Source organism: Microtus oregoni, unplaced genomic scaffold (assembly GCF_018167655.1).
Source record: "Microtus oregoni isolate MIOR12 unplaced genomic scaffold, Mior012 000012F_ref0000307, whole genome shotgun sequence".
NCBI lineage: Eukaryota > Metazoa > Chordata > Mammalia > Rodentia > Cricetidae > Microtus > Microtus oregoni.
The window spans coordinates 12,549,789-12,563,838 of record NW_024543071.1 but is presented as its reverse complement, the minus strand read 5'-3'; the positions used below and the strand labels follow the sequence as shown (position 1 = coordinate 12,563,838).

The 14,050-nt window shown below is 46.3% G+C and overlaps 1 protein-coding gene across 1 annotated transcript in view; it reads left to right on the top strand.

Moving 5' to 3' along the window:
• Sorcs3 (sortilin related VPS10 domain containing receptor 3) overlaps positions 1-14,050 on the top strand; it is a 624,769-nt gene that overhangs the window by 178,865 nt on the left and 431,854 nt on the right. Inside the window, exon 2 of the mRNA XM_041661922.1 lies at positions 9,505-9,572. Within this exon, the coding sequence (XP_041517856.1) occupies positions 9,505-9,572 (68 nt within the window). The remainder of the gene's footprint in view (positions 1-9,504; positions 9,573-14,050) is intronic.

The following is a 14,050-nucleotide window of genomic DNA, read 5'->3' as shown; positions in this document are numbered from 1 at the left end:
CAGATCACCCCAGCTAGAAGGTAACTCCTTTGCCTCTTAGTATCATGAGATGCTCAGGACAGATGGATATAGACTTCAGTCTCCAGTACAATGCAACAGATGTTTTGTTTCATGATGACAGCCTCCTGGGAAACTTAGCCCACTCTATCAACAAAGCCCAGATCTGGGGGACATGAGGAAAATATTGTGTGATGGCTAATAGTGCCTAACAATTAGATCAGTAACCTTGTTTTAGACTCTTGGTTTTCAACCTTCTTATAAGATTGCACATAATCTCCTGGCTGTATCGCTTCTGCATCTTCAAAAGTCCTCAGACCTTGGTATCAGTCTAGCTGCTTCTGGGTGGCCAGGTCTGTACAGTGCCAGGACACTCCACAGACAAGGGCACCACTCCCCTCCATCTGTGGTGACATGAGCTTCTTGTGGGAAGGCATGCTGTGTGGAGCATTGTGACAGTGTAAAGAGCATTAGGGGATAAAAGATCGTAGTTCTGGCATAGTCGATGCCTAAGGAAAGAAAGCAGTTTTCAGGAGAAGTTGCTCCCTCTCCAGTTTTAGAGGAATTTTCTGTAGTCAGCCTGGTCTCAGGTGCTACATGGAAATTGGATATGGTTGGTTTCTTGTGTTGTCAAGTTGGGGTGCATCAGTTCTATAACTTCTCCCATTGGTGAGGAGGTCCATCAGCGGAGACAAGCCTCCATCTGCATCACAGGTGCTAACAGGTGCCACAGGTCAGTCAGAGGGATAGCTGGATACATATTAAGTTGCTTTGCAAAGAGGCCATAAGTGTACCTTGTTGCTAAGACTGTGCTTATGGTAAACATCATTGTATTTGTTCAGAAACACAGCATACCCTCTGCCCATTTGAGAGTCTAGTCAGACTGGTTTTCTTGCTGGAACACTTCAACTTTGAAACCTTGTATCCACACTATCCATGCCCGAGTCTCATCCCTGATGTCTTCAAGTGATGTTTCTAGGCCAGGCTCTCCTCTCTGAGCTTCAAACTCAGATTTCAAGCATAGTGTTGGATTTCTGCATTTCAGTATCTCTTGGATGTCTTGAATATACTGCTCAATGCTAGCCTGGTCTTTTCTCCAAATTCTCCCAGAGTCCTCATGTTCTAACTCAGTTCCCTGCTTCCACCGTCTCAGGCCCACATGCTGATGGTTTTTTTTTGACAAAGCTCTCTTAATTATACCTTGTTGTCTAGTTCTTAGTGAATCATTTTGGCTCTGTCCTCAGATATATTCTGCTTCCACCTCTCCTCATTCTCCACCCTTCATGCTTTTGCTAAGGTTCAGCCCACACTTTGTTTCACTTGGGTGGGTACATTTGGCTCCAAATTCACCTTTGTTCCCTTACTGCCTTTTTGTACCCAGCAACTAAAGCATCCTGCTAGAATTTAAGTTTCTTCTTTACGTCGATGAGCCAGCCTGCCTCCATCTAAGGTTTGAAAGACATCTTAAAGTAAAGACAAATAGATTCATTCATGTTTATGATGAAATCTGCTTCTCAAGGATTGGGCTAAGCCGCTCCTTTCACTACAAAGGTTCTGTACTGTCTGTTCCGGGAAATGGGCAAACTTGCCTTTGTTTCAGAAGGTTATTATGACCACCTTGCAACTATGTCTTTGTTTCAGGAGGTTATGATCAACTTGTTGTGCTTATGTTCTGTTTCTGTAACCTCCGCCTGTTTGCCTGTCTAATCCCCCAGCTGGAAACCCCCTACTCATGAGCCATAAAAGCCCCATTTTGCTCATGCCTAATGTTGATCTCTCGAATCCCACCTTTAGGGAGAGACAGCCCGTGTACACAAATTAAAACAAAAGCTTGCTTTAAGTAATTGATTGTTCTAATTTGGCCATGATGATTTGGGTCGGTGGTCTTTCTCCTCACAGTTATGGGATTAACAACTTCTCCAGTGGCTCCTGGTTTGCCTCAGAGTCAGAACCAGAGCCCTTGTCGCTGTTCATAAGGTGTAGTGAGATCTTGACCTCCTAATCCTTTCTCAACTCATCTCCCACAACTATCACTTTCTGCCTTTCCAGCTTCAGTACTCTTCTTACCATCCCTTGAATTTTCCAGGCAGACTCTTGCCCCAGGACCTTGCACTGCCTTGTTTTTCTGTCTGTAATGGTTGCCGTCAGAGAGACACACGAATAAATAGCATAATCTCTCCCCTCACTCAGAAGTTTGTGCAAATAACAGCAGCTTTCAAGCTCTTCCCTGGACTCCCATTTGCTCCTTCTGCTTTGAGCCCCTAGGGCCGTCCTGTCTGTTTCCAGTTCCTCACGTTCTCCCTATGTATTCTTTCCTCCTCCTTGGTATTCTCTGCTCTCCGACTGTTGGAATTTGCTGTTTACTTATCTCCTCGATTAAAATATAAACTTCACGTTGGTAAAGATGCTGCCTCACTTTCTTCTTTGCTGAAAGCTGAGGGTGTGGTGGGCTAATAAATGAATGACAAGCGATAGAGGCCAGCATCGGGACATGCTAGTTGGCCGTGATACATCTCAGAAACTGTGTTCCTCTTGCCGTGTGTGGACAAGCAATGATCCGAAGATCACATGGAGTTTTTCTATTAAACCCGAACATTGTTTCCATCTGAAAGAACCAGAGAGAGGGCCTCACAGTTTTTCAAAATGTCACACATCATATGTGTAGTGATGACATTGCAATCTCTTGGTGGTAATTAGTTCTCTACCCTCCCAACTGGATTCTAAACTCGTGGTAGGAGACATCACCATTTATCTTATTCTGTATCTGAAGCGAGTACCCCCAGACAGCCTGGTACAGGGAAGTCAGTTGGAATCCGGATAAAGATGTGTTTCTATTCCCTGGAGGCTGAGGCTCCCCCTTGTGGGAGGAGATGGGGAGAGTCGCAGTGGTGCTGAGACTTAAAGTACTTGCTTTTGTGGCACACCAAAGAAGTGTGTGGCCAGGGTCGCGTTTGCATTCCATTGTTAATGGCTCTTGGTAAAGAAAACCAGCAGGGCCCCGTTCCAATTAGCAGGGAGAGAACACTCTAGTTGGGACAAGGACAGGGCGGTACAGTTTACTTTACACCCTGTTCCCCGGAAGGGCTAGGCTTTTAAAGTCTTCTCCCAGGGAACCGTGAACCCAGCCACCCTCTAAAATTCTTTATTTAAGACAGGTCCTCACTGAGTCGTCTAGGCTGTCCTGTACTTGCTACTCGGACCAAGTTGACCCTGAACTTGTGACCCTCGATCTCAGCCTCCCAAATGCTGGTCCTTTCAGATTCACGCCACTACCCCTGCTGTCTGGTGTGCTGACTTCAGAGCACCTTGTTCTTGCTCTGACCCGGTCGTTCCTTCAGTTAAAAGGCTCCAAACACAAAGAAATATACAGAGATGAAAACGTTCATTACCTAGATTGATCGGCCTGTACTGGTGTGAAAGCATTCAGAATCATGCTGTGTTCCATCAAGATGTGCACTTATTACATCTGATCAAGAAGGAAGGGAAGAGACAGAAAGGCATAAAGGAAGGGAGGGAGGGAGAGAGGGGAAGAAGAGGACAGGCGTCCCTTGGTTATAAAGGAATCAAGCTTTCAGAAAGGTTTAATGAACTAAAGTAATTTTCCTTCCGAGTAAAATTTTACAGGCATTAAATGTTCTCCCTCCACCGACTGTGCTCACAGGCAGGGATGTCTTAGTGATTTATGAATTTGCAGATTATGCATTATCCTTTCAGAGGACAGGAATCCCCCGGAGCTTCCTGCCTGCCTTCCTGAGCTGAGCTCACTGGATTGGCCAGGTGAGAGCAACGGCTCTGGTCTGCAGCCTCCTTTATTTCCCGCAGGCTCCAGAGCAATGGGCATCGTTTAAAGAAGGAGTTTAAGGGCTCTGGAGTCTGAATTGTCTCCTGCTAAATAAGGTGTGTCATTACTCTTTGCTTTGTCCAGCAAATGGCATCTTCAGGCCAGCATGCAAGCCTCTTCTATAGACAGAGCATGGGACAAAGGAATATAGTAAGTTTACACATGGAAAAGGTGACGAGGGTTCTTGGTGCAAAGAGGCTACAGTTTCTGAACTGGGTGTTTTCTCTCATACAGAGTATGGTATGTGAAAGGGATGGAAACCCCTTCACTACAACCCCTTCTGACAGCCTTGTGTAGGGTCTGGGCTCCTTAGTTCCAGCACAGAGAATTCCGGAAAGGCAGCAGATAAAGGAAGCTCTAAATTACACGCTGGTAGGAACTGTTTCTGTTTTAATCACTTTCTCTCACACAGAGTCTGACAGAGGGCAGGAACAGATGAAGGAGAGAGAAGGGAGGATGCGAAACAAGGACACTAATTGCTGGTGCTAGGAATCCAGCTTGCTTGAGCATCTGGGGACATCAGAAGACACGAGCAGTCTGAGAATGAGGAGAGCAGATGTGTACGGGCAACCAAGAGAGTACCGAGAGCAGACGTGCCCTGGTTTCTCTCTTACCAGACAGGTTTCCGGGCATGTGTGCTTCTTCAGTGCAGTGGACTTTATATGCAGTAGTCACTACCCTTCCCCTTTTATAAAACTTTTCCTTCACTCACAGGGGCCACAGGGGGTTAGGAATACTCTCTTCTTGATCTTCCAGTGTCTTCTATGCCGGACTTCAGTCTCTAAGGAGGACTCCTGTGCATAGCCTGTGAAGCCTGCCTGTCTCTCAGCTGTTTGTCACTTCTGGGACGGTTCCCTCTGTCCCGTTCTCTGTTCTGTCTCCCTTCCTCCATGGAGGCTTTGCTAATTACATTCTGTGGATGTAGTCGCCTCCTCTTCTTCCCATACTTCTCTCCCACGTTTATCATCTCATCTCCTTTTTAATTGTCATTGTTTTTAATCCAAGGATCTTGCATAGTACATGCTATGTATGGATGCGTGCTTGGCCCTGGGGGTGCAGGGTGGAGTGAACTGAGATGTTTTTGACCTCAGGAAGGTCACAGTCTTATAGAGAAGATGGGAATACACCGAAGTCATGCTGACCCTAACAGAACTGTGAGGGGAGGAGGAGTTGAATGATAGTCTAGGGATGTCAAGTACCTCTTTAGAGAGAGCTTATATGTGCTGATGTCTTCATCTATATGAGCGTCTCTGCTATATTTAGACACACTTACATACACATGAGTCTCCTTCTTATTCTATGTGCGCATCTGAATGCATACAGTTTATGAGAAGGGAGAGGTGCTATTTATTCATGAATTATTCCAGTTTATTTTCTTTTATCCCGGTGTCTAGAGTCCTACATGGATTTTAGCCAGTTACTTGACTTGCCAAAGTATGCAAGGAACCTTGTCTCCTAGCAGTTTGTCTAGTTATGTTCTCTGCACACACCTGTTTCTTGTTTCTTATGCCAAGAACAAAGAAAACCAAAGATATTGTTACCCCCAGGCCTTGAACTCTGGTTCTCTTTGATTTCTAGAATGTAACTGGTGTCTTTACATTTCTTCCAAAAAGTGCTTAGTAAACATTTACAGAATTCAAGAATGGGTGATAAATCTCTGAGGGTATAGGGATGTTTATCTTCTCTCTCTCTCTCTCTCTCTCTCTCTCTCTCTCTCTCTCTCTCTCTCTGTCCAACCTTGTACATTAGCCTTGTAACATTTACCACATGAAGGAACAAGATGTCCGAGCGGAGCTAGCAAGGCTGATTCGGGCCAGGTGGGACCAGGCCTCTGGCTGGCTGAGGGACAGGAATTGTTTGTTCCACTATGGATGTCTCCTTACCTGTAAACCGAGATAGAATGCCTGCCCTGCCCACAAAGCTTTGCTGAGAATATCACAGAGTAGTAAAATTCATTTAATACTTGATCCCTGCTTTTCCTTATTTGTCTTTAACCGTGACCATTCTTCTAGAGCAGTCCCTCGAGGTATTGCTGTGGATCTGTAGTCCATCCGGTGCATGGATCCTGCGTGTTTCCAGGCACACTCCGCTCTTTCTCTGTGGTCTGAGTGCTTGCTCAGCAGTCTGGATCCTGTTAGATGGTTTGCTGTATTGATGCTCAGTCATTCCCTGGCCATTTTCTCTTTCCCAGAGGCTGCTGCAAGGCTCCCAGTGACAAGAGACGCCAGGGATGTGAAGGCCTGTTCCTTTTGCTCTTGATTTTGTTTGCTCAGTGCAGATGTTAATGAGGCTGAAGGTTCCACCATCGTCATCTCTCCATAGCTCTGTTGGTGTTTGTCTGTGCTGGACTCCAGGGGAAAGGAAGCTTCTCGCCCTTGATCTCGTGTTTTCACTGGAGGACACTGGTGTTACTAGTCCCTGCTTGACCTATTAACTTACATCCATCCAAGTTAAAAGAAAGCATGCATGCCCAGATCAGGGTCTGGCTGCGGTAGAATGGGTGGCAGCATCACAGCACGGAGCAGAGAGAACGTTTGTGTGCAATAGAGTCTCAGAGTTTGAACCTCTGGATGTCCCAGGGAGCTCTGTGGACATTGCCTAGGTTCTACTGCGTCAAACTTTCTGGGGGTGAATCCAACAAATATGCATTTACCAAGCTCCACTTGCTCCCTACATGACCTTTGGCTTCAGCATTACATATGGAATGCAAAAAGCACCACCTTGGAATACTCAGTCAAGTCCAGTTATTGTAAAGTATCCCCCACTTTATGTCCTTCTGGGTAGGCTGAACACCATTCCTGGCTGAAATCTGTGAATTTCCACCAAAACATCATTATTTTTTGTTGGCTCAACAGCTCTTACTGAATAGGAAGCTTCAGGTGCTGAGCCTGGTTCTGAAGAGGATACAGGAATAAAGCATCCACCTTCAACCTGTTCCTGGTCTGTCTATTGGAGAGGGCAACTTTTATAACTCCCAAGAACTGGTGAGATCATGTTAACCGGAAAATAATGTGACTCACTTGGAAACAAAAACGTCAGAGGAGAGAAAACTAATAGACTAGCCTGAGAGGCTAGTTAAGGAAGCTGGGCTCTGGTCTGTTTCCAGAGCAACAGGCAGGAAGGTCCAGAGCAATGAGAGCATAGTCAGTGAGGCAAGAAAGGGACCGAGAAAGCTGAGATGTGAGTATGGCTGACCAAGCTGAAAGACCTCAGGCAACCTAGATAGAGGAGAGCAGAGGACAGAGTTGGGAAAGCTATAAAAGTGAGACTATGTATTGGCTACACCATGGAGAACCTCAAAATGCCAGTATCAGGGGTCTGGGTTTCCTGCTTTTATAGACAGGGTCAATAAAAGATTCTAATCAAGAAAGTAGATAAGCTAGGAGAACAAGTAGAAATCACCCACAGGGGAACGGGACGTGAAAGGGTGACAGGATGTGTCATTGGGACCCTCCAGTTAGCAGACCCAAAGCTGAGATCTGATGAGAGGCACTCATTAGAGAAAACACCTGTGAAGAACAGCGGACTGGTTCTGGGAGAGAAGGCGTGACTCCTGGATGGTGCAGCAGTGTTGACCTCACAGGGAATAGACAGGTCAGGACAGCACAAGCAAGGCTAGCTGGGGCTACCATGCAGTTCTGAGTAAAGTCCAGAGCCTTTTAGGGGACTGCCAAGTCAGTGTCACTCGTCAGAGGAGTCCCATGTCACTGAGAAAGGAGTATGCGGGGTGTCCGTACTGCACTTAGTCACTGACGGAAGTGGCCTTGTGGGGATATAGACCTGGCAAGCAGGGTGCAGTGCCGTTTGCAGCACCAAAGGTGGGGTCTTCAGTCAACAGTGCCCCTCTCTGGAGGAAGGGCAGCTTGTCTGGCCATTATGCTGTAGGAAAATGAGGTGATCTGCTTCTTCCTGCAGACCCCAACATGGCCACTCTGACTTATCCCTGGTTACCTCGGGGAATTCTTTCAGATTATGTCACCAGTGCCCACAGCTGTTCATGCTTTTCCGTCGTGGCTTTGAGAATGTCTGCATAGAGAAAAGAAGGTTAAAAGAAAGGATGGAAAATGCTGGTGTGTGTGTGTGTGTGTGTGTGTGTGTGTGTGTATGTTAAACAGAAAGAAATTCTCTGGCTCACTGCAGCACATCGATTGGAGAGAAAAGGGTTAAATCCTGCTGCTTCCCTAATCTCAGGGTTTAACAAAGAAGAAACTAGCTATGAGTGAGAAGGATGAGGGTCACCGAGTGACCCTGGGGTACATGTATTGTGTAGGTTGCGTGCCCCTTGCTCTTGTGGTGCAGTAATGCATCAGGTGGCTCGGGAGAGTCTCCAGTTTTACACATCCCTGCTTCTTCCACAACCGTGAGAAACCCATGGCCTCCAGCGATAGCTCCACGGAGAAATTGGATGTCCCAAGTCATCCTTGCACAGACTCCTTTTAGCCTACCATAGACCGTGGTCTCGCTCCTTTAATTTCTTTCTCCTTTACATAAAAGAAACGGAGATAGGGTTGATTGACCTCATGGAGTGCTGGATGAGAATAAATCTCCAGGCGAGCACTTTGTTGTGAGATAAATGCCATAAAATGTTCAATATAATGGCTGATTATTTTTCTTTAATCTTAAACGGATACCTAGAATGGGAAAGCCCCATCCCGGAAGAAGAAATTAATTATCTCCGAGAGAGTTTAATGGTTGCTGTGCAAATGAGTTGGAGGGAGTTAAACTGTGGAATGGGAAGGAGAGGAGAAAAGTGAAATGAGATGTGTATTAAATTTAGATAAACACATTTATACACAACTGGCTATGTGTATTGCCCACCTGCATGCTGCATGTGGTAAAGTCGGTGCGCTTGGCACCCTTGTGGCCAGAAGGCTGTGTTCAAGCCGCTCCCCAGATACATGGCGGAGGCAGGCATGGGACTGTCTGAGACTCAGCTTCTCAGCTGGAGACACGGAAAGGGCACAGGGACAGATCAAGCAGCCCAGAGCCAGTTCTGGTCATGCACTAATCATATCTCACGCAACTCTAGCTCGCGGCCTTCTAACTTCAACTGGAGTCAGGATGATAGTCGCAGTGTCTGGCGAAGTCCCCTGACCTGCTTACTGTGACATGGGGGCAGTTGCCACACGATCAGCTGCAGGCGGTAGCGGGACACTAGAGACGGAGCCTGTTGCCATTCAGGTATTTGTGTCTGATGAAAACACAGAATCTCTTTGAACTCCTTCTGTAGATGGAAAGAGTCGACCCAGTTCCCTCTTAGTTCTTTTAGATCCCGTTCTGTACATCAGAGTCATCTTGAGATCAGATGCAAGGTGGGGCGGGGGGAGTGTCTCTGATCTGGGTGGCCTTGGTAGTGAATCGTGCCAGCTGGCCTGGGCTTGACCTTGCAGAAGGACCGATGTGTAGAGACCACTGTTAGTGCCCAATTAAATCCTGTTGGCATGCTTTATTTCAGATGCAAGGCATTGCCAGGATTAAAATAAATGCTACCAGTTACTGGGGTGCACCCCCTTGCTTGATCCTATAATACTCCTCAAACTCAGCGGATAAATACTAAGCTCTCCTCTGGGTGATACTGGACGCCATGTGTACTGCGGCACAAACTAAAGTCAGCTTCCTTTTCCCCCTTTGTCCCTCTTCTCTGCCCTCGCCCCAACCCCTTGCAGGTTATACTGATCCTGACGAAGCTCTATGACTTCAACCTGGGGAGTGTGACTGAGAGTTCTCTGTGGAGGTAAGTGGATTAGACCATCTTAAGGCTTCCCTGCATGGCTTGGCTGGGGAGAAACGTAAGGCAGACAACTGAGAAGCCTGTTTCAGAGGGAATAGAGGAATTTTACCTCAGGTGCGGAAAGCTGGGTGTGGGAAGCGGGCCTGACGCTCCTTAGGACTTGCCTATTGTCCATCTGCCTTGGGACTTTGTTGCTTCCGAAGGCCGACAGGGTCTGTGAGGGGCTGGTCGGAGGTGGAGGAGGAGAATTCAAGCAGAGGCTTTTGGCTATGGGACTGCTGCTGGAATAAGGGGTTGTTGCTCTGGGTATGAATCTGGTCCAGGTGCATCACTGTTACTTGGAAGATGCTGCAGTTTTCAAGGAGCCTTGATTATGGAGAAAGAACAGAGTCATAGCTGCATGGTGGTTTTTATGGTGCCTACACGATTTTGCCTTTGTGAACCGCTTTTTTCCCATAGAATGATGCTAATTTTATTTTGTATTATATAATGAAATATTATAATGGGCAAAAAGGACAATATCTCAGCAACCTATTTGAAAACATATTTTTTCAGCTTCAAAAGTTTATTTGCTTATTTTTATTTTAAAAGAAGTTAAACTATTAGGCCCCAGAAACTTCTGTGAATTGGCTGCACTGTACTTCTTGTACCTTGGAGGGTAGGAAGGCATCTTGATGACAGTCTTGGGGTACAAGGGTCATGGTGGAGAAGGGTCAGCATGGAGAAGAGGGCTCTGATTTAGCAGTGATGCTAGGAGTTCTTCTGGACGGGGAACACCTGTGTGCAAACCTGTTGTGGAATTTGTGGACCCTGCAAAGATGTGTCTCTGCCTAAGGCACTTTCCGATTGGTTTAATAAAGAGTTGAAGGGCCAATAGTAAGGCAGGAGAGGATAGGTGGGATTTCTGGCGGGGAGAGAGAAGAAGAGGAGGAGGAATCTAGGTGTGCAGATTTCACCAGAGACTGAAGAAGTCGGAGATATGGTACAGAACAGAGTAACCAAGCTGTGCAGCAAAATGTGGATTAAAAGAGACAGGTTCATTTAAGTTATAAGAGCTAGTTGAAAAAAAAAAAGGCTAAGCTAAGGCCAAGTTGGTCATTATTTGTGTGCTGGTGGTCCAAAGATAAAAGCTGGGCATGCAAGCTCTTAGGCCTCCGAGTTTCACGCCTTGCACACTCACAAGCACACTGGCAATAGCAAGTGTCACCAGCAGCTGTGACTTGCTACCTTGTGCTCGTGCTTACTGCTGCAGGCTGGTGGGCTGGTGCGTTTCCTTTCATTTTCTCTACCACACATCAACGCTGGGGAGGATACTTCCACTGAAGGCCACTTATCTGACTGTGGCACCTCCCGGCGCCGTGTCCTGAGGGTTTCGTGGATCTTGTTGCAGGGAGCCTGGAGTATGAGATGCTTCATTATCTGGCCTCCCTGCTTGTTGAGGGATAGTCAGAAGCAGGTCTCACTGAAAGGAATGTCAGCTAAATTAAAGTTTGGGGGCTAACTTATCAGATAGTGGAGGTCTGCATCCTTTTGTATAGGTGGCCTCTTACCTATTTTACTGTTCAGTAAAAGTTGGTGGAGGTAGAAGCTCTCCCCACCTCTAGCAGATGAGAGCTGGGCAGATTCCACTCACGCAGTATTGCCTGAGAATTGATGCTCAGAAGCTCTTCCTAAAGCCCCCAAACAGAGATGCTGCACGGTGCCGTAAGCCTCACTCCTGTGTAGTCGGTTTGGTCCAATCACGAAAGCAACTGGTAAATCCTGGCCTTATGTTTAGGAACACCTGTGCCTGACAGTTCGTGTTTTAGAAAAGGTTTGGCTAGTTCCAAGGATGGGCCAGGCAAATCCGGAGAACGTGGCCCAGTTGCTTGATGACACAGCCTCTGAAGCCCCTGACGTGGGAGCTGCTCAGCTCTTCAGCGGATGTGATATAGAAGCAAGTCACTCCAGGCACGCTGCCATCTGACTGCTGGAGTTTAAGCGTGGGGTTTGCACACCGAGCGAACCCTGTAACCTCACCCTTGGACACTGTACTTAGCCTCTGTGTCTTAGTTTCCTGCGGCTGTCACAACAAGTGACCCCTCATGGATGGCTTAGAGCAGGAGACACTTCCTCTCTCCGTTTTGTAGTCTGGAAGCCTGAATTCAGGGTAGCGTTAGGTCTTCACTTCACCCTGGAGGCTTTAGGGAGTAAAATTTCACCTCTATCCTCGTTTGGAAGCTGCTCCAGGACCTCATGATTGTGTCTCTCCCATCTTGCCTTTATCTTTACCTGATATTCTCCTGTATCAGTGCCCCCTCCCTACCCCTGACCATGGCTTTGTGGTTAGAAAAGGCCCCCACTTGGATAATCCAGGGTCATTTTATTTCAAGATATACAGTGGCACTAACAAAGATTCTTCCGTCAAATCGCAGTCTTTAGGTAGAGTGTAAGGATCAGGATGGGGTACATGAGTTGTCATAGTCTGTCATTCAATATCACACCAACCTCTGAGACCCACTTTCCCCTCATAGGAGCTGGGGACAGTAGAGAACAAATGTGTGCACTTGGTACAGTTGCGGTTCCCTAGACACAAGCACCACGCAGTTCCCTGCAGTATCTATGCTCAACTCCTTTCTGGTTTAGAATCCCAAGGGTCAGGGAGCCCCTCCTTCCATTTCATCTCTGCTTCCATGTCCCCTCATCTGTGAGTCCTTTCCCTAGAATTTCCCATTTCATTGCCTGCCCTACCTTCTCCTTCCCAGTACTGAATCACTATTTTGCATGTTAAATATTTACTTATTGATTTATTTATTGCCTACAGACAACCACTAATGTCTAAGTTGTAGAGAGAGAAAGGCTTGTTTATTTTTTTCATTTTCAGTTAGTGCTGTGCCCCCAGCACCTAGAGGAGAATCTGGCACTCCTGAGATGCTTAATATGTTTGCTCAGTGAATGAATTAGTAAGTGACTTGTAAGGATTAAATGATAAATGCAAAACCACTTAGGACAGTAACTGGTGCAGGAAGCACTTAACTTTGTTGTAGTTATTCGTGATTATTAGAACCCTGTGTGTTTGTATAGGGTTTTCATTTCATTATTGGCCTTTCATTTAGGGATCCATTGCTGTAGGAGCTTGTGAGGGAACTCCTAGATCATCAAGGGGTGTGGTGTGTTCTGTAGCCTCTAGTAATTAGTAGTAACTTTAAGTAAGAAGGCAGGAACTAAGGAGGAAGGAGCATGTCCCTAATTGTTGTCCCTTGGGCTCTCTGGGAGGAATCAGAATATTGAAGACTACCTTGTTGAAGATAATCTTTTATGGGCCAGCTTCTCTGGGCTGTTCTATAGGTGAGGCGGGAGCCAAAGAAGAGGCAAAGAGGCAGACAGGAGGGCGTGGGGACCCAGGGAGTTGACTGAAGAGGCACAGTCCCGCTTTGGTTCCTCTGGTGCAGGTAACAGAAATCATATTCCATATGGTGTGACATTTTGAGGACTTATAGAGATTTATGAGCTTTTGCCAGTGGATAAATGTCAGATAAGGGTGTATTTTTGTGTTAGGTTTCAGGACTTTCGCATGTTGATAAAACTCACCTTGGAAGTTCAGTGCTAGAATGTGAATGAAGAGACACCACTCCTAAATTGTGCAGGCTTCTGCAGGCGCGTTTGCTGGGGCCACTGGGAGGCTTCTAACACTCTGCTGTCTCCTCCATTCGTCTCTAAGCTTATCTCTCATTTTCTTTTCCTGTAATGATAACGATGATAGACTTTACAGTTTGAGCCTAGAGTGCTAGAGTTACCTCCCTAACAGAGTGGAAAGGGAAAAAGAAACTAAATTACCCATGTACCCTTTCAGCCTCCTGCATTGGCTTACTGTGCTTAACCATGCTGAAACCGAATTTGGTGATTTTCTGTGCGACAGGGAAGCCCCGAAGCAGCATCTGTCTTGACAAGATGACATCCCCTGCCAGACTTCACTGCAATGGGATTGTTTGCCCCCACTGGGTTAATAATTCAGAGGCCCTCTACTTCTAAATAAACAAAGAGATTGAAAGCATCGCATTGATGTCTGTTTCCGTGTCCTTGTGGTGTTCTGCAGTTCTTTGGTCTTGTTAAGCTGGAGGTGGTCGCAGTTTTTCTTCACTAACACGAGGATGGCTATGTAAAGTTGCCATTTAATGCAAGCATCTGATGATCTCAGTCAAAGGACACAGCACATATTGGAGTTCAAGTGAAAAGAACTGATGAATCAGATTGGCTTTTTTGAGGACACAGTGCTTCCCTTGAAAAATCAGGGTGAAGACACTGAGATTAGGGGCTTCCCTGGTCTATTGTATGGCATTTCCACTTCAATATTTTTGTCCTAAGTGAAACCTCCACTAGAGACAACTGTACCATTCCTGTCTTTCTCACAATTGTGATTTTTCTGTAGAAGCTTTCTTCTGGTTATTGGGTTATGGGTACTCAGAGAATTTACATGAATTTGTAGTTATCTAGGTATAAAA